General features: G+C 38.8%; 1 protein-coding gene across 3 annotated transcripts in view; it reads right to left on the reverse strand.

Annotated features, from left to right (window-relative positions):
- The window catches only part of GRHL2 (grainyhead like transcription factor 2), a 68,960-nt gene that overhangs the window by 27,123 nt on the left and 16,170 nt on the right, over positions 1-25,667 (reverse strand). For all 3 annotated transcript variants that reach the window (XM_085316333.1, XM_085316332.1, XM_085316331.1), the window contains exons 3-8: positions 25,582-25,649; positions 23,682-24,066; positions 21,113-21,165; positions 17,722-17,875; positions 14,851-14,962; positions 8,834-8,928 (exon numbers count right to left, since the gene is read on the reverse strand). In XM_085316333.1, the coding sequence (XP_085172459.1) occupies positions 8,834-8,928; positions 14,851-14,962; positions 17,722-17,875; positions 21,113-21,165; positions 23,682-24,066; positions 25,582-25,649 (867 nt within the window). The remainder of the gene's footprint in view (positions 1-8,833; positions 8,929-14,850; positions 14,963-17,721; positions 17,876-21,112; positions 21,166-23,681; positions 24,067-25,581; positions 25,650-25,667) is intronic.

The raw sequence follows: 25,667 nt of genomic DNA on the forward strand, positions 1-25,667 counted from the left end.
CACTGTCCTTTCTAGTCATCTTTTTGTCTGGCTTGTTCTTCCAACATCTCATATTTTAAACTCAGTGTGGCCAAACAAAAGTCCTACCCTTTTTTCACGCACGCTCTTTTATCTTTGCTCATATGGGAAAGCCTCATAATACAAATTTTTGCTTCCTCATAGCTAGGTTACTTTTAAATCTTATTGATTTTTTTTCAGCACAGTGTCCTTTAAGATATGGCCTTTCCATCCTCATAGCTAGTAAACTAGAGAAGGGTCTCTGTATTTCATTTTTTATTGTGGGCACCATTATTGCCTGGCATTGACAAATCTCTTCTTGTTGTGCTCATATCTACTCCAAACAGTTGTGCAAAGACCAGTCCTTTCCCATACCACTTTGATAACTTCTCTCTCATCAGCAGTTCCCCTTCCTCTGTCCTATCAACAGACTTTCCTGAGTTTCACTTTAAAGCTCCTTCATAGTCCTTCTTCAATTTCAAGAATGCATCTCACTCTGTCCAACTGGAACAGAGTTCTTCATACACTTATAAAGCAACTTCCTATCTCTTCTCAAAAATCCCCTTTATCATGTAGCTTCCACATAACTTGGCAATGCCTATGGCTCCTGGCATGCTAGAACTGCTGCCTGTCTTCTACTCAGAAATCTGTCTCGTGGTTTCCTTCTATGCCCACTTGTGTCCATTGATAGCCACTAGCTACCTCATGCCTTCTAACCACCATCACTACTATGGGACATAGACCATCTCTTCTGTTCTCTGTTTGTACAGCACCTGGCAGATTGGCCTCCCACCAGCAAGTCTCCCAATGACTATTTTAGTGCAAAGGAAGCTGTTACATGATCTGAAATATCACTAATTTCTTCCCAGACAGGATAGCATGCATGAAATTTGAGAGAGAAAAAAGTGTATTAAAAATCCAATTGTTCTTCCTATGAAGTATGTGTTAATATAGGCATTAGATAATAATGAGTGCTGATTATATATTAACCTGATTCTACTTTTTAGTTTTCCTCAGATTTTAAAAAACAAAACATATCAACATAGTCAGAAAGGATGAGCTTTGTGGGACCTCTCGCAAACCCACCCCCCACCAGGAGCTGGGGCACTGCCATATACCTCGCCAGGCACAGCAGACACCAAGAGCCCCCAGGGCCTGTGAGGATTCAGAAAGACAGAGACTGAAGGAAGCCCTCCCCCTGCAAACCACAAGCAGGAAAAAAATAAATCAGTAGGGCTGAACAGAATATTCCTTAAGGAATATTAACATTAATATTCCTTAAGGGAAGGACAGYACAGAGTAAAGAAGGATTGCATACAGGTGGTAGATGGAAACTTTACCCTAATGGCAGAAGTTAACATTACAGTCAGGGGTTTTTTTATGATGGAGCCAGAGCAGCTTGTTTGCCTGACTGAGTTAATGGCACCTCCACATTTCTGCTTCTGATTGTATCACAGAACTGCATTTACAAATGAAATAGTTGAACTTTAACTGAGGGGAGAGGAGGGAGGCAGGGAAGGGCCCTAGGTGAAACTCTGATTTTAAAGCTGATAGTGTTATTTCTGTTTCAAATTACAACTTGGTCTCTTCCAGATCCAAAGGTAAGTGTAAATATGGGTGCATATGCCTTTGAAATACAATTGCCTGAATTTTAATTTGCCTTAAATTTCCTTTACAGTATCAGGGCAGTGCTTTCATGTATGTATGAACACAGAGCAATGGAATGAGGTTTGATGTAGAACAGAATCCGTATTTTAGCCCATAATTGCACACAGGGATCTTCCAWATTGTGTATTAAAAATGTGAGAAGGGATGTGAAGACTTTGAGTCTACGCAACTGCATCTGTCATGTTTGCTGCACACATAGCTGAGAAGTAAAAAAAAGACACTGTCCCATCTTAATCAACTACATACACTGTGTGTTATCTCTTCCACTGCCTCCAGAAACCTGGAGTGTAGTAGGAGCAACTGGGAAAGATAGACTTTATCATTTTAAGAGTCCCAATACAGCAATAACAGATTATTCAGCATGAATAATAGATTGACGCTGTAAGATTCAATATCCTAATCCTGACACTGTAATACATCAGGATCTCTCTGAGGAATAATGACTGTACTTTCACGTGCAAGAAGTGTACTGTAATTTCTGTCATATCATTTCTGCCATACAGATAGACAGATATACTTGAATTAACACAGATCATTTATTTCTGGAAGATTTCTTGTCTCCACATAATCTTCTATTAGCTTTTCTTTAAAGCACAACACTGATTTTTGATTTGGAAAACAATTTAAAACAAATCTCGCTGTGTGCACAGAGRGAAAGGGAAGAGGGCATGAGTTGTGTTACTTAAGCTGATATTATGGAGAGGTTTTTTTGCATTACTGAAGATTTTCACTAGTTATAGCATAGTGTTATAGCAGGCTTCTGGGGTGAAATAGAGGCAGAAAGCCCTTGGTCCATACCCTTCTCTGCCCCCATCCTGCCCCATAGCTTTCACTTCCCTGAGGCCATGGCTGAGGAATGCAGACTGTTCCAGGCAGCAGCAATGACTTCACTTGCCTGTCCAAGCACAGGCTGCTTCACCTGGTACAGCTTGCATCTTACCCTCCTTTGCAACWGCATCCATGAAGCAGGCAAGCGACTCGCAATGAGACTAGGAGCAATACAATACACAGGCAGCCATGAAAACATAAGTCCTATCCTACATCTCTTGGCAGAAGCTAAGGCTTAAGAGTGGTCTTACTCTGGTCTCTCGCATGCTGGTTAGATGGTTAGAACAAGCAGATTTAGGTAGAAATGACAGCAGCAGGAGGAGAAATCTCTGCTGTTTTCCCCATGGCCCTGTCTCCATTTGACTTAGAATTATTTTCACGGATGTGACTCTGGCAGTACGTGAATTCATTTACAAACTTTTTTGTCCTGTGCAAATTGGATTTTAGCAATGTTTTGCGATCAGGAACAAGTTTAGTTTGTCGTTACAGTGATTGTCTTTTTTTAAATGTCAGCATATCTTAGATTAGAGCAATTAATAATAGAGTTCCACCCATCGAGTCTCCAGCTCAGGCATGTCATTGGCAATGAAAAACTAATTTGGAGAAACATTTGATGCCTGAAAAAGTTTCAGAAGTGGCCTAAGAGAACGACAACTCTTCTGTTTGTTATAGGGAATGTCTAGAAAAAGCTCCCTCTCTTTCAGGGGAGGTGTTCCTCCACTGCATAGCTGTTATTATGTGAATTACTGACTGTTTGCTAAACACTGCAGTATAATTAGTGATATAYAAGACACAAACACAGTAACCTGTCTTAAGAGAAGGCAAGGCTCAGAAATGCATTTCCCCTTTTATCATTTAATCCAGCCAACATGACTCCTGCTGCGGTCTCTCAGTTTAGACACTTTAAAGGTCTACAGTTACGAAACCTCTAAATATAAGCCTTTTATTACTATTTACATTTCTGGCTCTCATCATCTCAGAAAAAGCCAACAGCAGAAGGGAGGGAAGAGTGGGTTGTATCACAAAATTAGAAACTTTAAGTAATTCCTCTACTGAATACAGGCAATATATAGCATCTTTGTCTAGGGGATTGGTCTTTACAAAATCCTAACAGTCCTCAGTTTTAAAAAGGCTCATCCCACCATACTGTAGCAATAGAGAGTTAAATTACTTGTCTCTTTAATGAATAACATCAATCCCATCATTCCTTGTATACGTAAAAAGTGTGGGTTTATAGTTTCTCCTGCCAGCCGTTACCTTATAAATCCCATACAAAGGTAAGACCTTTGTTTTATTTCAATACAAATGTCTCCAGCAAATGTTTACACTGCTCTTTTGAAGCTTCCTCAACCCACACCACACCCCGGCAACTACATAAAAATGCCATTTGCCTTGAATCCCAGATGCATACTTACTGAACCATTTGTATACACTGAAATTTCAACATTATTTGCTACCACAAAGGTGGCAAATAYTAGCTCTTCTTATTATATTAATTGTATATAATATATAATACACAAATAATAATATAATATAATATAATAATAATAATATAAAGTTATATCAATTATGTTAATTTTACTATATTAACTCTTCTTTAATGTGTGCATATGTGTGCACCCATGAATGCATGCATGTATACATACGTGTGTGTATATATATATATGTGTGTGTGTGTGTATATATAAATATATATATATATATATATATATACACACATGCACACATACACACACAGATATGGTTTATTAAAGCTGGCTCCAAGTCTACCACTACACCATTTCTGGTATTAATTCCCCAAAACAAAGTCTCTTTACTTCCATCATTAAATTTTGAAAGTATAGAAAATACTAATTTCCTTCCAAATGAAATGAAAGTTGATGTAACTTAGGAAGGAAATGGAAAACTATGAATGTCATAAATCTTACACTAGTCAAAACTTGTACTAAATATCCTACCAAGTTTAAAAAAAAAAAAAAAAAAAAAAAGGATTATCACAGTACAAATCACAGCTAGAGACTGTGTGGTTTCAACAACTTGATTTTACAGTTGTGCCCACTGGAATCATGTCTCTCTTTGGCCCACAATGTCTAAGAGCTTAATCCAGCAAATCACTCACTCACTGAAAATAGAGCTTATTACTCTATGGGCTATGCCAAAACTCATTAAGTAACTGGAAAAGCTCCCAGGGGCTTCAGCATGCCTTGGATTAAAGATCTACATTTCAGTTAAATACACRAGGACAGTGACTACATGCAAGTATACACAACTACTGCACAGCACACCACTGCTACAGACACCAAGAAGCTTGTGCCAGCACGTGTGATTTACATATCTGACAAGACGTCTTTTTACTGCCTGTCCAAGTTGCATATCTTTGCAGAAGCCAGTTATTTCTTGATATTACTGAAAAGTATTTTTTGTGAGCTTTAAGGTCATATTCTCTTTTACTGAGATCACATTGTTGACTTTACAATAAAAGTATGAACTTACTTTCAAAATAACATTGTTTCGGAGGTAACATCACCCTAATCATTCTAAAGTAGCAAAGTATTAATCAGAGCGAAGACTTATCTAAAAGTGTTGGTACACCAATTTATGAAAAAGAGACTCTTGTTTGACCAAGAGTGTTCATGTTCTTAATGATCTTTCTTGCAAATTCAATTCTCGCTGCCGTAAGACTGCAAGCAGGCAGATAATACGTCTACTGAAAAGGAAGCTGAGCTCTGTTCAAAAGCCTCCACAAGAATTTTGTTAACCTACCAGATGCTACAGAAAAATCTTCTGTAGATCAACAGCAAGGCAGTTTTAACATATCACCTTTACATATCATAAAAGAAAAAAAAAACTTTTAAAAGATGGCTGAAAAGTCAGCCAGTTCTCATTATATGTTATTTGTTTTCTCACCTTCCTTTAAAGAATTCCTTTAAAGATTCCAAACATTATATTCAGGTTTAACCARGGGGAAGCCAGATCACCTTGCTTATAAATCATGTAGAATTACATGTAGGAGTAAACGGTGGAGTGAAAGGATAATGGATCRTACAAAAAGTCATCCCCTGATCCTCTTCCTACTGATGCTCCCTTATTGCAGAGTGCTTTTGTCTTAAGGAAGCCTAAGGAAGAGTTTAACATGGCTATAGATACTTTCCCTTCACTCGTTGGGATTCCACTTCTAAACCATAAATCTATGGGAAACTCTAGAGAATGGCTGCAGTAGAAAAGGCTGTTGTTGTAGGAAAAGACACGGCTACGCAGGGGGTATGGCAGTGCAGGGCTCAGCTCTGCTCTCCTGGAGGGCAAGGGGACAGCTGTCACTTCAGATATAGTAGAGAAAACTCTTAACGGGGCAGTAATTCTGACTCTGGAGCTGTTTACTCTCATCCAGGGAAAGCAATGGGCAGATTAGCCCATAGGCAAGTGTGTTACACAAGGGTCCCTCTTCCCTTCTGTGCCCCTGTTCTGCCCAGCAGCAGTCGAGAGAGAAGAGACCAGAGCCCATGGAGCCAGAGTCAGTCCCCAGCTCTCCTCAGGCTCCCAATGCAACGGCGGGAGGTCTCTGCCTGTCTTCTACAAATTCCCATTTCTTTCACCTAAGATCCACCTGAGATGCTGTCTTATAAATCCTTAGCAGACTCCCTTCGTCAACAGGCAGATTCGGGCTGTCACACTCAGGCTGCCATACCTCCMTCCTAAAAGGCTTCCAGGAAGAAGGTACAACTCAACTTGAATGTGGGAGGAGGAATCTGGCTTTAAAGCATATGCCCTGCAGGTGGAGTTTCGAAGTGAGAAACCTGATGCTTGAGATGCATCTCACTAGATGCAGGATTTCGTGTCCCAGGATAGACAAGGATATTCAGTTAGTTCTTTTTCATTTTTAAAGATTGCTCCCTTGTGCAGTTCCAAAGATTGGTCTGGATTATTTTTTCTTCCTCCCAGCCCAGTGGAGAGCTTTGTCACCTAACATCTTAGAGGCCCTGGAAAGAACAGCTCTGTACTGCTTTTGTCTGACTTTAGAAGAGAAAGGTCTTTGTGCTTGTTAGGTTAGTTTTAATCTTGAAATTGTGGAGAAAAGGGAAAACAACATTGAACAGAAACAATGGAGCCAGTTTAAGGATCATCATTCAAAAAGCTTGAGGAAAGAGAGTCTGTAATTAGGTCTTGAAATTCTTTAGCTCTCTGAGATGAGGTAATTGCTGGAGAAAACAGTGTTCAGTGACGTGACTCCGAATACACAGCTTTCAAACACCGCAGGGGGATCCTATGGGAATTCCCAGTCTGAGCATGACTGGTTATTTTATTAAACTCTGCAACAAGAGCAAGCATGCACATACATGTACTTGTGTGCAGGGCAGGAATAACGCTTTAGTGTATGGTGATAACTTTAAATATACAACCTGACTTACACTTTAGTGCCCAGTAACAAGTAATGTTATGAACCTTCTTACTGTTATCAATACATTTTCCGTKTGAGCCCAGACATTTAATAATTACATTTAATAATAATAATAAAAATAAATTAAGCATAAGACAACATGTATTTTAATGACTACTTTCTGCAGAAATTCAAATGGCTCTCTTAAATGTCACACCTTACAATTTTTTACTCTAGGGACAATAATACAGCCACCATTTTAAACTCTTATTATTTATATTCCCCATGGTTATAGTGAGAGTTGTATTCTTAATGTTTTGGCAGAGGGAACGGTGTGAATGATATGATATTAGAAAGGAACAAAGCAGCTGAGGATAACACCTCATATTAGCACAGGAGAYTTTCTTGCTCCTAGATCAATATGCTGTGTTGATCAGTCTGGTTTGCAGTTGCAAATCAAGTGTGTTAAAGAACAGGAGGAAGAGATGGAATGCTGTGCTCTAGACCTATTAGTGTTTCTGTCAGAGTGCACAGAGCCAGCAAGACTGTGAAGGTCCTRGTGTTGAACACTTCAAATGAATACTGTATTTTCTTGCACAATCACTACATGCACACAATGGTCATCTGTTGTGACTGCAGAGGACAACATAATACCGTATTTTTAAATGAAGTCACATAATAGCTACATCCTCATTTTAGGGGAATATCTCGGGTGGGGAGAGTGAGTAAATGTGAGCTTTATATGAGTAAATATAGCATTAATAGCAACTGGGCCAAGTACGAGTCTGTTTACCAAGGCTCAGATTTTGAAAGAGCTAGGCAGTTTTGGGAATTACTGTCTTCTTTACATAGTGCTCTGTTCTTTTAAAATGTGCACCAACTATGACAATCTCTGTTACTAAAGCCTTCAACATCTTCAGTTAATAAGCAAGTCAGGATAGYGAGCGTTAATGCTACCGTACAGTGCTCAACGCTGTCTCTCACAAGGAGGACACTGCTCTGTTAGAAATGCAGTGGGGAACTATGCATGAAGCTCCGCATTTGAGAGATTCTTAGTATTACCTGAATGTTGGGTGTTTTGTATTCAATATGAAGACTGTACTAGGAATTTGCTAAACTGACCGYGTTTGCTGCTTATTATTTCTAGATCCCTGAGAACCCTGCATTATGCTACCCCATTTTACACAGCCCACCTCCCTTGCTATTTGCTTACTGAAGATTTTCATTTCTGTTCCACTAGTTCATGGAGCTAAAACATTTTGCTATCCTTTGGATGTCCTTATCGACAAGACACTTGATAAGGTGCTCTGCTGTCCTGGTTTATAGGTTCACTGTAACTGTTACATCCTCAACTGCAAAACCCCATATCTGAGTGTATTTGACCATTAAAAAATAATAATTCAAATAATTCACCAAAAACATGCTCATTTCCAATTGCATGGCCAGTCTGTGTTATCTTATGGAAAACAGTGGCAAAAACACCAAGGATGGCATAGTCTAGCTTACAGAGTATTGATTATTGGCAATGTTAACAGTGTAGAAAGACAGATGATAATCTGGAGAATGGAAACATTCACCTTGTGTCTGGCACTGACCTTGCAAGTAGGACAAAACCTCTTACTGCTTCTCAGGCTGGGCACATTTTAAATGGAAAATCACTGAGACGCCACAAATAAGAAACTGCGCTCTGACACCCCTGTTTTCCTTACGACTGCATCTCCTTCTATTTGACAGGGATATGCATGTGTRTGCAGTATCATCCTGACAGCTGTTAGATGGTATATAACGGATGATCACAATCCTTGGAGTCAGTAACAGACCAACATTTGCCCGGCTTTGAGGAGAGAGAGCTTTCTCACCTCCACCTATCCTTCTTATGTTGGTTATAGAGGAGAGAAGAGTGGAACAGGGACTGAGGGTGGATGGTTTTTATAAACAAATACAATCTGTATARCTTTTCCTCACCTTTGCTTCCTCATTGACATCCCAAGTAAAGGACACAGCATTGAATGCAATTTCTTCAATATTTCCAATGGTGTTAAAACTCTCCTTGTAATCAGCTGTAACAAATAACAAACAGGAAAATCTCATGAAAAAGGACTCTCTTTTATAGCTCATAGTACAACTGTGGAGTTGCCCTTTGCTTTTTCAAATGGGTTGTCTAATCCATCAAAACTACCTAATGTATTGCTTATGTATTGCTATTAATAAATTTATTTGCAAAGAAATAATATCCTTGAGTGTAATGCATACTACTTCATTATCTAATGCTCTTGAAAAATATTCTTTACTCTCAAAAAGGAATCAGTATGACTGTGGTGGGAATGAGTGGGTGCATTCATTAGCTTGGCAGTAAAAGGTAAAACTGGAAAATTAACCAAGGCTATTGAAACATTTAAAACGAATGTCTAAAGTCTGCCATAAAGAAATGATATTATGGTAAAACCTAAAGAAGATTTCTAATAGGTTAAGAGGCAGCTATTACCCTATTACTGGAGGAAATAATCAGTAGTGTATGCATCTTGCTCAACCTTTTTGTCTTGCCTAAAAGTTACAGTATCAGATGCTGGATCTCTGTCAAATATTCACAGAAACTGTTTCTCCAAAGTGTAAATGATATTAAAATAGCAAACAAAACATAGAGATTTTTAAATTGTCTGAATACCAAAACTGCATCATTTTCTCACTTATTTTGAAAGGACCTTTGATATTATCAAGTAACTAGCATTCCTAAAAAGAGTAAAAAGCAAGAGAGAGGAAGTCTGAATTTCAAAGATGACAGGAAAAAAAATAAAAGAAAAGCACATAAGAAAGAAAACTTCCAGGTCTTCCTTATAACCAAAAAGCAAAGCGGGACAAGCCCCCTTTTTTCTCCCTTTGCCAGTCAGTTTAATGCACCTTGTTCTYTATGATGACAGATTACGAGAGAGACCAGGTTTGTATGTAAGTAATATCTGCTTGATTGAAGGAACTTTCAGATTCTTCAAGAAAATATGTTAAATCTCTCTGGTTCTATACACTGTCTTAGAAGCCCTTGAGAACTGTTTTTGGTCTCAGCACAAGAGAGCTGAGATTATGCAATGCAGCAATCTTGATCTTTCTAACTTTTGCCCAAATCTGTACTTCAGAAGCATGTTGATGCTTAGCTTTGTACACAGCTATAGGAAGGAGACGGTTTTGTATTCTATAAATGAGAGACCCAAATGGACATCGCATTCCTTTCCTTCCCTGTTTACCTTTTCAAAAATAAAGTTTTGGTCTCTAAAAATAATAACTGTTTCAAAAGCATTTGTAACAAAATTGTTGTTGCAAGGAGAACGATTTAACATAGAACAGACACAAGCAATTAGTATACCTTTCTCTCAGCTGATGGGCAGGGATGCTAGGATTTTACCAAGCAAGTGAAATGGTGCACTTGGGATATTTGAAAGGACTTTGGACACTGTAAATAGTCCCTGTTCTCAACACAGGCTTAAGCATAACAACAACATTCACTGATGCAGCAACCGAACATGATGTTTGAGAGGGGTTGTAAGTTTTTATTCCCTTTGTGAACTCAGATCTCCTTTGTAAACAAAGTTATTGGCTTCACTATCTAAATTCAGTGTGGGAATGCAAATGAGAGGAGTTTGAAGATGCATAAGTAGTTTAATATGCATGTGCACACATCCACCCACCCCTTAAATTTATGATTCACCAAAAAAAGTGCCTTGTGCAACTGCCTGCTGCGTATGGGCGTGCTGTGTAGGTGCTCTTTGGAGAGACATGAACAAGATGTCTTATAAAGACACATTTTCTTCTCAGAAAAACTGTCAGAACCAAGCATCCCACCAACCCTTCCCTTCCCCCAACACATGTCCCCACTTCTTTAATTGCCACACACAAATCTCATGAACTGTATATGTGATGTGCTGTTTAAAAGCAGAATTGTATTCTATTCCTGTTAATTTAGAAATAATTTTAAAGGATCCTTAGTAGATTAAGAAAGCATTTACATCCAAGGCTATTTGCAAAGAGTTAGTGTGATAATTTCTCCTCTCCTGCTGCTGTGAATTACCAGAAATAGAAAATTGGAGTTCTTTGACATGGAAGAAAACAGCTTTACAGAAATTCCTTTTTCATTGAGTAATCTGCATATTAAACAGTGACAGATTTCAATATTAAACACCAATCATTTGCTTTTATTATATGCCATTGTAATAGTTTTTGTATTGAGTATATAAATAATACAATCTATACTGGATAAAATATGGGTAAAACTCTGAAGCAGAGATAATCACAATCTAAAGCTCCCATATCCACTCTTACACATCTATGCTTGAATCTGCTTCAGTATTGGTCAAATTATGCCACAGATTCTGAGCAAACAAGTACATATCTGCTGTAATCTACTATTGTATTCTTTATGCTGCATTATTTTGAAAGTGGAAACTCAATGCCACTGCACAGTACTGTGGAAAAGTCAGAAATAATTCTCACTCTCACTGCTAGAAAGTGTGTAAGTGCCTCCTTTTCCACAAAAATCCATAACTGCATAAAGCCTAAATTCTGGAAAATGCTTTTGCTTCTTGTTTAGTGTCAAGTCCTCAAGTCTACTTCCTCAAATACCCAGCACTTTTGTTACGGTGCAAGTCACACTCTAGATTAAAAGTTCATTTATAAACACTTTAAAAGGATTCACAAATGTTTAACATGTTATAAACATTTAAATTAACATAATACTAATGGTTATAAGCATGTCTATGGAACATGTTAAATATATTTATAGCTATTCACATATAGACAGTTTACATAGAAGGAATCTAATAAAAGATTAACTCTTTATATATGCTTTGCGGTAAATTTTTTAATCTGAAGTGTAGACCCTTATACAAGCGTAGGCCCCAGTGCAACAAATACTCAAAATCTCTGATCCAAAGTGTCTCTTCAGCAAGATATGGAAAATGACACATCAAATGTGAGTGAGAAGGCATGAGAAGAGAAACAGCCACTGGAGTAGGAGGAGAATACAAAATACAAGCCAACATACTGTATCTAGCACACCAGCAAAGGTATTTTGTAAGTACATAACTTTATATGTAGTCCCCAACACTGTACCCTGGAAATGTTCAAAATTAATATTTGTTAACTTCAGGTAGCAAAGGTTATTCTGCTGCAACTTGAATCTTCCCTGAAGGTGGGACTCAAACCCTGATTCGTGCCCCAGTCAGTATACCCCAGCGTTTCATTTACTTTCATGAGCTCTGTCTCTTATTTTGTGGGTCAATGATCACAGGGAACAGGCTTTAACAGGAAAGCACAGAGACTCCCACCACTGCCACTGCTCCAGACCAGACTCCTGCTCAGGAGACGAGGGCAGGAACTTCCTTCGGCTACGGAGGGAACTGACCCTAGGCATTTCCAGGTCATGGGTAAAGCTTCTATAAAGAGAATCTCCTCCTTTTCTGCTCAAGTTTTGAAAAAACAAAAGAATGACTTTAGAGAGGAAGGGGGGTAGTTCACAAATTTATGCAGGCTGGCAGTATTTATTAAAGCAGCCAAGCAGTGATTCCAAACAAGGGGCCACAGCTCCAGAAAGGGACCAGTAAGTCACAAGCCTAATAGAGATTTGCCTGCAGAAATGTGGCTTGTCAGGAGTGGGACCTAGAATAACAAGCAGAAGTGGAGCTACCAGTAGAAAGAGGTTGCCAGCCCAGCCCCTGGAGATGGGCAGAATGTAGTAAATATGCCCATCCTGAGCAAGCCTCTCTCACTGCCCTTTTAAATGGCTCTCCAGGGAGCATCCCAGCACTTGCCAATCTCACTCACAGACATGTAACTCTCTCTGTTCACTATATAGGGTCTGGGCACTAATTCAGTATTCCTCTACAGGAGCCCTTCAAGGATCTAGGGTGGAATTTTTAACATAAAGGGAAATCTTTGGAGAATCACAGAATAATTTAGGTTGGAAGGGACCACTGGATGTCATCTGGCTCAAGTCCTACCCTAGCCCTACTCAAAGCAGGACCAACTTCTGAATTGGATGAAGCTGATCAGTTAGATGATCCTATGAGAAAAATGGAAAGCTCTTCTAAATGGAGCTCGATGCTTACAGGGGAAATCTAGCTAGGAACCATTCTGTCCTAAAGGGGACAGCAAAACCAACTGCACAGGAGCCAAATGTCCACCATTATAAGTCCCATATAAAAGGAAAAGTGCTTCAAAAATACTGTATTTGCTAAGAGCTAAGGCCATATTTCAACTACTCTCAAGAAAATACTACTTAGTAATATCTAGGTCTTCTGAAAATGTGAGGTGAACAGTTTTAACATCTGACAGGGAACGTTGTATCATTAAGTCCCATTACACCAGGCTTTGCTCGTGTTTGCAGTCTAAATAGAATACACACCAAAGTGCCACAGAAATCAGAACAGACTCATCTCATCTCAGTTTCTTCTCAAATTAGTGGAAACATAAAAGACATTCATTTTAGCACAGGTAAACATATTGCTCGTGCACAGCATTTGTTTTGCAGAGCACTGTTTTACAGAATATATAACACAGGCTGACTCACTTGGGTAAGGGGACTGAAATTTGTCAGGGACACCACGAGTGAAATCCGGCTGAGGCAGTCGAAGGGTGTTGGCACTGCAACGGAACTAACTTGTCGGCACATACCTTCGAAGGTATTGCAAGCTTGTACAGACTAGCACAAAAACAAGCAGGCCTCAGAAATAGCTGTGACATGACATAGTTGCTCTTTTAATGTGTCATGATAGGAGTCATTTGGTCTAGGGTGGAAGTTTTACTGCCTCAAGTACTCCAAAGGAGAAAAAAAAAATGAGTTGGGGAAACATTTCAGCTGAAACTATAATGATCAGACAAGAGGCAGAGAGGAGATTCAGGAACAGTTGCCCAGTAGCTTAGACCAAATACACTTGACTTTAAATAATGCCAGCCTCACTGGAGGCTGCAGCATTTGAAAGTCAAGAGGCACTATGTGAGTAAGACCACTTAGGGACTGCTTCCCAGGGTTGGAGATGTTTGATCACCCCTGAAGTCCTCTAGTRCTTTCCAAGTCATTAGGCTTTTTCCTCCCTTCTGCCCCCTCTCATTTCTGCCATTCAATGGTTTGGTTCCCTCAGGCAGTCAAAACAAGATAGACTTTGCCTGCTTTGGTCTAGCCGACTCCTTTGACTGGAATTCACTGCAGATGGCTGCGCTGCGTGTATRAACTGCATGTGGGAGGGGAGAAGCGCTTGAAGTCTAGACATTCCCACAGATTTTGACTTTAGGCTCCTTGGCAGTAGGTATACTTTCTTCCTCTGTTGAAAGCTTCCCAAGCATGCAGATAGGGCAGTTGTGGCTGAAATGGGCTTGTAAATACCTTATATGGGATGAATGGTAAACAGTGCTCTCACCATAGTGCATCAGAGTTCAGTTTCTCCCTTACTTCCATGCAAGACTGACAACAGTCAGAAACAGGGGTGTGGGAGTCCTCTGTGCTCATGTGCAGTCCCCACAGGGATGGCAGCGTGCAGTGACCCAACACCAAGGCCTCTGCAGCAACGTGGGCCCAATGTATTCACTCCTTCCCCAGTCCAGAAGCGCAATCTATCAGATTAGTTAACATAACTGTTACATGGGCCGTCATCAGATCAAAAAACAGGCCAGTCTTTGAAAAAACAAAAGTAGCTGGCCACTACTGAGGAGGCGCAGACATGGATCCCAGCAGCAGGGAATGGGAAGCTGAAACGCCATTAATATGGATGCAAGTGATGCCTTGCACTGTGTCTCCTGAGGATCACTCCTGCTGCAGGAGCACAGCTCTCTGCCACTTCATAGTCCCCCTTGCCCAGTCCTTGCAGGCATGAGCCATTGCTAAGAACTGTGGCCCAAACCTTGCAGCTATTGCCGGTATATCCCACCACAYCTCTGGGCAAGGTACCAGAGATTTCTAAATTTGGTAATCTCCTCCGAAACCAAGATCCACTAATACTTACCAATGTCAAGGACCCTCTGTTTAGCTGTGTGCTGCCGAGAATGCCAGTATTTCCAGTATTTCAGCTGYTCATCTCTGTTTTTATCTTCACTGAAAACAACCATGACCACACTCTAAGAAAATCAACAGAAATGGTATTAATTAATATGTATTCAAGATCCAGAAACATAGAAATAATAATTTCCCAAATGCTCTAATGCTCTCATATCTTGCTAATGTTGATCCAGCCACCCCTCTCCCACAGTACTTAGATTGTAAAAGATCACTGAACTTTATTCCAGTCCAATACTGCAGTCCACTTAAAATTTCAGAATAGAAAAAATGTAGTTTTAATGTATGTCTTAGGATTATTTTTTGATAATCTAAATAAAATTTGATCATGTTCTTAGATTTAAGAAGTTTAGTTTACTTTAGGTAAAAAGTCAGGAGATCTCCAAATCCAATTCTGACCAACATAGGCATTCCTTGTGCTTCTGGAAGATCACATTAAGCTATAAGAGAATGTGTTATCATAGAGTTCAGGCTTGGCTGGCTAAAAGCAGGCCATTTTCAAAGATTAGCTTAGTAGTCTAAGGGTTACAATGCTGTGGAGAAATCACAACTTCAGAGCGAAGCTTCATTGGGTATTGTCATTGGGGAGTAAAAATGGAAAAGTCAGTTTATGTGGATCATATGTGCAAATGTACTCTGACAAAAATGTAGTAGTTAAGTTGCTATAACCATCAAAAACGCAAATAAATTTTATTTGATAATGTATCTGAGCACAATTAAAATATGAGTGGCAACAAACTCAAGATTTTATCTTCTTTCATGAACAGAAAACTTTGGACTCAYAGTACAAACAACCTTGTTATGAGCAGGACGTCTGCATATATGTATTTAATGACAAACTCAGTGTGAATATTCACTGAGSTTTTCAGTTCAAGTTCTGGATTTCCATTGTTTAAATTGTATGATTCAAAGGAAACAGATTGAAACTTTATTGTACAACTTCACATGAGTAATAAAAGCTTTCTTTAAAATGGCTTTTAAAAAGCCATTCTGTAAGCAAGCAAAATAAAAAACACAAAACATCAAAAGAATGTTCACGCTAGGTAAATGTGAGTGAAAAGAAATCATGGAGAACAAAATGCACCTTTCATCTTCTTTTGTTGTAATTCTTCCCTTAACCCTGAGTCATCAAGCTCATAAAAAAAATACTAACAAGCAGTTTCATAAGCAGAGGAACTAACAATTGATTCATGACCCACCTTCACCACAGTAACCCTGCATGTGCTCTGTGACCTCCTCCTTTCTACCTCTATAAGCTTATCATCATCATCGTGTCTTTCATGTCCTCTAACTACGGGCTGGGCAAGAGGCAGTATATGCACTGGATGAGTCTTGAGTTATGCACACACACACTGGCTGGCCAGCAGGTATGCGCTAGCTGGCCAGCGTGGCAGACCAATCAGAACTGGCAGTYCAGGCTGGAGCTTTTCCCTCAAGGACAGCATTAATTTGGGTCTTTTTCCTCTACGAACCATTTAAATGGAACCTGTAGAGGTTTAGTGTCTTGAAAACTTCTTGCCATTCTGTCAAGTTTGGCTGGAATCAGCAATAAATCCAAAAGCTACTTGAGTATTTGAGCTTGGTGGACAGAACCTGATCATGAAAGCTGGGTGTGGTTTCACAATCTTCTTTAAACCATACAGCTGCTAAAAGAAACGGTCTCACGATTCCCTGCCCGTACCATTTCCACCCTTCTGCTGCCGCAGCTTCAGAACTCACATGGTTATGCAGTGAATCAGAATTATGAGAACTGGTTGTCAGCCAGATCGGAGAACCAACCTGATTCTTCTTTCTGGCACCACAAAGGGGGAAGACATGGGTGGCTGGCAGGGGGGGAGAGCCTTTTCAGCAGTAAAGAAGTCTTACATCAGCTTCATCTAAACTCTACAATCAGTCTCATGTCCTTAAGAAACGAGGCTAAAAATGAACTACTACTTAGGTTTATAAATCATAGCCTCTTCTTAGGAAGAGTCTCTCTAAATTTCAGACAATAGAGCTGTATAGGCAGTTCTCTGCTTCACAGCTCATGTTAACTTTCATCGGTTCCTGCCACCACAGTCACAACATTTTTATGGTACTTCATTTATTTGGGTGGAAACAATTTTGCAGCCTCATACATATGCAACCCTTGCAGCTTCAGGGTGAAAGTTGCAGGGCAGCAGTTCTGAGGCTTGTTATTCTTTCCAAGGTTACTGGGTTAGGATTTGCTTACTCAAAAACATTACCAGGGAAAACTGAGTCTATTCGCCAGTCAGATGTTGCTGAACACCCAGTTCCAGTTCTGCTTTCAGAATCTGAGCAGATGCCTTAAGTGAATATCAAGCAAAAGCATACATTTTTATAGTAGATGTATTTTAAATTTAATGTCATATAGACTTTCAAAGAATGGCTTCAACTCCTGAAAACTTCAGTGCCAGAAAGACTTAATTAGGTTTTCTCTGAAAGGCACTGGACAGCACCTGCTTAAGCGCATGACATTGTAACAATGGATTTAGTAGTTCTCTGATATTTTTTAACCATGGCAATGCTAAGATCACCAATGTCAAGTGCAATACATGTGCAATTAACTTTTGGCAAATCATAAACTAAGGCAAATATGTATATAACTGACCAGCTCATAAAATCGGGCCTTGAAAAAGATGGACGAGAACACATTTGAAATCACCAGAGACAACACTCTCCCACTTCATGCTGGMCATAAGAGTGAGGTTGTTCCATTCACTCCCATAACAAAAAAATAAAAATAAATAAAAAACAATCAACTCAGACTACATATATCTGAAGAGCTCCATTCCCATCTAGGAAAGAAGTTGGACTATACCCTGACTTTGCTGATCGGATGCCGGAAACATTTGTTGTCACCCGTCTCACTCAGGGTAATGGCGTAGAACTGTCCTTTGTTTAAATAGGTCATTGGCCCTTCCCCTTGCTTTTGACGCAGAGATTTGGTAGCTTCTAGCGTATACTGAAAAGTGCTGTTGAAAAGACAGGGAGAGAAACACCAGCAAAATCTGTATCACTTTCTCCTTTTCTCTTTGTCTCTATTTATTATATATTTCATACATTATATAAGTATAGCGTAAACCAGTAAGAAGCTAATAATAAATTCCAGGAAAAGGTCACACTACAAGTATTAAAAAATACAATTTTTTTTGCAAGTTCATCAGGTCTGGCAATTGAGCATAAGCCTATTTGGACTGTAAGTCTCTTCAATCAAAGACTACATCTTTGTTTTCTCTGACAATAACCACTATAAAGTACAAGGCTATGCAACCCACAGTGAAAGGGACAAATGCTAAGAGGGAATATAGCATAATTTGCAGTATTACAAGGAAATCAGTTACCTCCACTGATATTTAAACTTAGAAGTGTCACAGAAAGAGAATTTCAAAAAGAACAGAATAAAACTTGTTGCAAAAGATACATGTGGAGAATGGAAAGTCCAACTACTACTTTCAGCACAGGGCAGAGAAGAAAAACAGGAGAAGGGACAGTAGATTCATGTAAAGACAATATGAAATCAATTTTTGATGAGTATTCTTTTCAAAATTAATCAGACAGCACAAAATATCTACATTTAATTGGATTCTACAATTAAACAACCTTTCTTAGAAAAACAACCAAAATTTAGAGAAACAGTTTGCCTTTGTGCCAGAACAGAGATTTTAGAAAAGATCCTCCTTTATAGAAGAACCTTTCATCACCTTCAGAAGCAATTTTCAGACTATGAAAAGTTTAAAGCACCATTACTAGTGAACTGTTTGCTGAACGCAATTCTCACAGAGCCTTTTCCARCCATCTCTTCCAATAATGAGCTTGAACAATAATCCAATAAAAACTATGCCTGAAGCTTCTCAGATTCTCTTAAATGAAAAATAATTTTTTGTCTTGCAGAATAAATATTCTCTTCAAACTGCATTTGGTCACCATAGGAAATTTAATGCAAGGAGTCACAGGTTGTCTCCACAAATTGGGGAGGGGGAAGCATTTTCACAAAGGTCTAATTCAGCAAAATATTTAAGCAGTGCTGGAGTAGCACCAAAAGGATAGATATGCTGGTCTAAAACAACAGCGCATCTTTAATTTCTATTTCACGCAAGTACTCCAGGATGTCATAACGCTGCCATAGCAATATGGAAATAAGGGAAAGACCAAAACATTTTTAAACTATTCAGTGAAAAAAATACTGAAATGCATGAACAATAATAGCACTAAAATCCTTACTTGAAGAAAAAAGAAATATTGTGGTCTACTTTCTTTCTAATCAAAGAAAGAAAGTTTCAGATAGCTTAATATCAACCTGAAATGAAGGCAATTTCCAAATGTTTTTGATTACACTAGCTTATATATGTAAAGCCAGCCATCTTTCTAGTTGCTTTAAAGTTATTAATCAAAGCAAAGTTAAAGTGAAAAATAAATACTATCACATACATAGTACACCTACTGATCACAARTGCTTCCAAACAACCAGTGCAACTGCTGGCACTGAATAAGCCACATCTACCCCGTATGTGCTTCAGCAAGAAGAGCGCTTTGGACCAGCTCTGGTCTTCTGCTATGGCATGCATGCCCATTAGTGGTTGGTGTATGTCCTCTGATTTAGCTTGATGTGAAGAGAATGCAGATTGTGCACTTTGAGACTGCTGCACGCTGTGAACCCAAGCCCACTAAGCATCCTGGGAGGTGCACCTCAAAACCTCTGACCGGACAGCCAAATGAGGACACCCTCTAAGRACGGCTTAGGATGAACCAAAGTCAGATGCACAGTGTCCTAACAAAGCTGCCTATGTCTGTAACTCCTTGGCCTTCCRTTTACTAATATTCTGTATGTTTCAGAAAGCTTTTAAAAATATAAATCCCAGACACACTGCACCCGGCCAATTATGCAATCTTTGTGCTGTACCACAAGGGAAACTTCTTCTTGATCCCAGCTGACAATCAGATTACCCCCTAAAGTGGGAGGACTACCATAACCCTCATAAACTTAGTGCAATCACCACTCATGATTCTAACCCTGTTCTGAATCTCACCATGGGTCTTAGCTAAAGCCTTCTGCAGTCATCACAGGAGATTRTATCAGGCCTTCAATTATTTTCATATTCTACTTGGGTTTTTTTAATCTGAAGATTACATTTCTCAGCATCTATTTCCAGGTAACTCCCTAAAAAGATGTATTTTGCTGAGTATGTATATGGAGGTWATATTCTAAAGTTGACTTGTGTAACAGCATGAAAGATTTTAACTTCTGAGAATTGTTAATGATGCCAATGCTCCAGGATTAGATTTTATAAACATCCAGCATAGCAAGTGAGAACTATTTGCTAAAGATCAGCTTTGTATGTGCTCTCTGTATAAYGACTCAGTTCTGAGCCCACTGAAGTTAATAATTGTTTCAATATTCAAGAGAAAAGATCATGCTATAAGAAACCTCCACTACATGAACAGTCATATGCCTACTCCAGAAAAATCATGTAGGCATTTTCCTGTTTCTAAAATGAGAGTAATCTCTCAGATATAWACAGAATTATTCACAAGCATAAAATTAAGCATCAGCTTAAACACTCCATTGACCACCATCTTTATTAGTTAAGTGACTATGTTTACACATGCCCAGTCTATGCATGCATTTTTCTGTGCTTAGCAAGGTTTTTGAAACTTCTGGGTTTTTTACATGGTTTGTAATAGATACTTTATTTTATTTGTATATAAAAAGTACCACAACAAACAGTGTAAAAATACAGAGGGTTCCCCAGAAAACCTACTAGCCTAATAACAAATAACAGTAAGAAATAAGGAATTCCATAAAGTTGATGGAGCCAGTTGAGCCATCTTGAACATTTGAATTATGCATCCTGCCAATCTGAAAAGTAAGGAAGATCTACCGTGACCTGGCTGTCAAAGCTGTGCCCTGTACCCAGAGGACCTCTCTTAACAGTTTTACTCTTGCATAATTCCAGGGTCTCCAGAGGAGTTACAACTTTAAATGGTGCTGGAGGAAGATAATAGATATAAAGATATAAAAGATACAATCCAGTTAGATTCAAAAGCTGACAGGCACAGGAGAAGAGGGGAGGAATGATGCTGGTGAGCATCAAGGGAACACTGTAAGGGCACCAGGCAATGAAAGACAGGGTAGGAACGGACACAGGGAGCCTCCTCTTGACACACTTTTATGTGGTATCAGTCAGCATATTTCAAAGGTTATGCCATACCTGGTTTGTTCGTAAATATATTCTTCAGCCCCCACTGACACACTGCGATACTTCTGAAATATAAAAAACCAATTGAATTTAACTTCATATAAAGCAAATGAAAATGACCAATAAAACACTAGTGAAGTGCAAAGGTATTGTGTACTGTAAGGAGTATTTGCTGAAGATCAAAAGTCAAGGATCCATATTCATTAAAACAGATAGGCTAAATACTGTAAGAAATATTACACCTGGGGAGTATTATAGTAAGATGGTTTCATGTTAACATATAAGTCATATTTTATATAAAGTCTATAAGTAACATTTTCAAAAACATTTGAGTGATTTACCCATCCTCGAATTTTTTTGCTTAYGTTTTTAAAGAACTAAGAAATTAATCACAGCTATAAACAAGAATATGAAAGATATGAGAAGTATATTTACATAGATGGCTAAAATTGCATCAGAAGAACATGGCAAGTTGTAAACAGAGGCATTCACTGCAACAGGGAGCTATAAAAAGTCAGCACTCCTTCAATATAACATAATTAATTCATTCAATAAACATTTTGAATCAATTTATAAATATGCAGTCATAATGTATTTAAATTTGAGTATCAGAGCAAATTCTTTTTTCATAAGAGCAAATGTCACTTTTACCAAATGAACAGGAAAACTAGTAAGACCTTCTATTTTCTTACTCCAAACATTACTTTAACACAGGTTCCTCTTCTGGTATGTTTTGACGTTTTGCTTTAGGCTGCCCTGCAGCAGTCCCCAGAGCAGCTGAGGTTGGTGCAGGCTCATCCCAGAAGGGGGCACTGGGGAAAAGAGCAAGTGATGGGGGTAGTTCCCAGCACRGCTTTCAGCAGTGGGGTGCAAAGCCTTCCCTCTCCCCTGCGTTGCAGGTGTGTGAACCTTGTGGCTGGAAGGACACTGACAGCAACACTCAGAGCAGATAAATTTTAAGCAGCTCAAGGTGGGGATCTGGTTAAAGGTAGTTGTTTCATCTCCCTGTACAGTGGAGAGGAGAGCAAGGAAGAGGAAGAAAAGTGTGYTACAGCACAATTCATTCCCCCATTTTAGGCAACCAGATTTGTGCTGCTTCACGGACTCTCCATAGACTGCAGAGAAAGCCTAGATGACAAGCATCATACTTTGTTTTTAAATACAATGCAAAAATGACTATTTTTTTAAAAAAATATGTAACAATATGTCACTCATATCATAACATGGATYTGGGGATGCAAGGCCAGCTTACAGATATAATTTCCCTTTTTACCACTAAAGTCAAACAGCTTTGCACATTTGACAGCACTTTGTACAGAACAGACTGCCTGTTTGGGTAACTTTCAGCAGTCTGTCCCATAAGAGATCAGCACGCTGGAACTGCTGATGCAGCACCCTCGGGAATGCCAGGTGTTATCATTGGACTCCCATAAAAAGTCATTTACCAGTAACAATGAAATAATGTGATTTGATAATACAGAATCATGTTTCCAGGTTTGATTTTAGTGATTTTTCAATTACAAGTTAGATTTCTTCATTAACCATTCATTCAGTTGACCTAAATGTGTGTTTCTATATCTTAGCATGGATTTCACCTCCAGATGTCCTGATCTATAATGCTTGTTTAGAGTCAATTTACATTTTTATAATACATACACACAAACAGACACTAAATTTCTCACACATTCAGTCAGAGTAACAAGGCCTTGAAGTAACTTCTGTCTTGTACTTTTGTATAATTAACAATTTCATGGAGGAGGAGAAAATCCAAAGAGCAATTTACCATGTAATATCTCTAATTATTTGCAGATGTACTATCAGTGTTAAATGATTTTTACCTTTCTACTGTTCTGGCTTGTTTGCATTATTCCGCAGCAACCAAAAGCAGCCAGAGGGTACTTGTAGTATTAAGGCTGACTTTGTAATTACTTGCCTCAGCATAACAGTGCAAAATAGCTACACAGCAGCCCTTTCTCTTTGCTCGCATCCTTATTCCCCAGCATACATGCGCATCTGAACTCTTTCCCTGCCTGTTAACCTTTCAGTTCCCCTCTAGTCACCTATTTCTACTAGTTTTGCTCACTTACCCACATTGAGGAGCAGTTTAGCACGACAGACAGCTTCTGAATAAATTATTTAGGTTTGTCTAGCGGCAGATGCTGACACTGCTAATTTGCACTTTCAGGAAAATGTCAAGAATTTCCCAGTTACAAAATGGCTGTTATTTCTTACTGTTATGAATAGGTCTGAAGGCAGATCTTAATGGATAACTGATCTTCTTTCAGAATGGCAACTATCCTCTGCTTGGCACAATATCCCTGAAGATACAAGATGTTTCTTATTCAGTATCTATCACTCTCCAAGTTTACAGTAAACACAACTTAAAACCTGTCTTTTGAAACATGATGTCCCTCTATCATCAGAGCACAGAGAGAGAGGAATGTGGCAAGGAGCAGAGATGAATTTGGTGAAACTGGTATTACTATTCTTCTCATGGTTCTTGTGGACAGCTCAAATCTACTTGTCTTGTTTATAGCTTTTTATAGCATTCTTAAATGCTAATTTGAGATGCAAAACGTACCTCTGTTCCTCCATCTTTGAAGGTGTCACTGTATGTACTGTCAGGAGTACTACGCTGGTCATCTTTGAGATAATTTGTGTGAGGTGCAATGTTGGACACTTCGTATGGTTCAAAGATAACCCCTCGGTGCTCCTCATTTTCTCCCCTTGCATAGTGTGCTTGTGGGGTCATAAACACAGGGGTGAACTCTTCTGCTTTTACCACAGTCACTCCAGTCCCTGTAATCGGCGTTGAGCTCCCAGATACATTTGCGTTGTATTCCCTTTTGGATGACTCCAAAGGATCTTGGTTTAAGGAAAGGTTAACAGGCACTGTCTTCAGGACTTGCACACGGTTCTCACCTCCACTCAAATTACTCTGAGCTTCAGTTGTATTAAGACAATTTCTGTGAGACAAAAACAAAACATGGTATGAACTGCCCTGATAGAGCAAATCTCTTCTTTAAATAACTCAGTGTCTTAGATGGCAGGAAAGGAGGTCTGTGTGTTTACAATTCTGATAARCCATTGCCATAACAAGCAGTACATTAACAAATATTAGGCAAAAGACATTTGATTTGCCCTAAAAGATATGACATAGTATGACAAACCTCTGGATATTCAGGATAACTTTTATTATTTGGATGCAAAGTCAATTCACTAGTGCCTTCGGCACAAAATAAGCATGAAGAGTAACATGAAGTAYGGATTACTGACAATAGAGTAAATCTCCATGTGAATTAGATAGGAGGAACAGTAAAATTCCTATGCTGATGCAAGCTTCTTCAGGTAGTTGATGGCTCACCACTATTTGTGCACCTCTGGTGCCAGAGTACTTCTGAAAGAACGTACCATGGAATCCCACTGTATCCGAGCCGATCAGTAACTATAGCAGCTGTGAGGGAACTTCCAGCAGTGCTCCCATGTCTCTACCTCGGGCTGCTGCTGCAAAGTATCTGATTGTTATACCTACTAAAAGTTTTATAAAYGGACAATTTTATATCAGCGCAGCTACTATGAACATTCTGCTTTGTTTTCAGCCCAAGAAATCTGCTCTGACATTACAGTTCCTTTGTACCAGCTTTTCACTGGAGGACAGTTTTGCCAACCACACTCAACTGCGGCAATTTCTCTSCAGTTAGATAGAAGTAAAACTGTACCTCTAGGAAAAGTTTCAAATTCTCTGTCATGAAGCAGTGAATTTAAATACCAATAAAACTACTTAGTTAAACTTTTACCTCACACAGCTAGTAGAGACAGTATAGTGCTATCCTGAGCTAGCTATATTGAAATAAACCTTGTGTAGCTTGCCTGCGCTATAATTTTCCATGAACATAGCGTCCCCTTTACAAAAATGTAAAAACATAGCTCTTCTTATAGCAAATACACATTCCTGACCACAAATCTTAATAAAGACAGTGACTGTCAGCTTCTGCTGAATCTTCAAGTAACTTTTAGCCTACTGAGGAAAGCTGAAGGTGAGAGGAGTCAAATGAGTATGTCAATGAGGAGTCATTTGAGTATGTCAAATAAAACTGTACAAAGCAGGTTATTGAAGGCAAACTAGTTGTTTTTTGTTCTAGAAAAAGAAAATTGAAAGAAACAGTCAATAGTCGATTGTCAATGCGATCTATTATATCTAAACTATTATCAACAGCAGCAAAGAACAAAACAAAACATGGACAAATCTTGAAACTTTCTGCTTTTTGCTTTTAAGCAAATTTCATGTTTAATAATCCTGCTCAAATTTTTAATAAATTAAAAGTAAAAAGGAATAAAGTTTGAGTTTGCCTCCCAAAATAGTCCTCATTCTTTTATCTTTAGGAAGAAAACCATAAGCCCTCAGGCTATCATAGTTCTTTCAGTTCACAACTGATCAACATTGTTAGTATTTGAGTGTATAATTTTGAATAATACTGTACCTTTTATCTTGGTCTTCTTGATTATCACTCACTTTGTTAACAGACAACAGCCTTTTATCTCTGGGAACCTAAGAACAACACCAGGC

This window comes from Rhea americana, unplaced genomic scaffold, assembly GCF_003343005.1.
Source record: "Rhea americana isolate MKP2758 unplaced genomic scaffold, rheAme1 scaffold_46, whole genome shotgun sequence".
Classification (NCBI taxonomy): Eukaryota; Metazoa; Chordata; class Aves; order Rheiformes; family Rheidae; genus Rhea; species Rhea americana.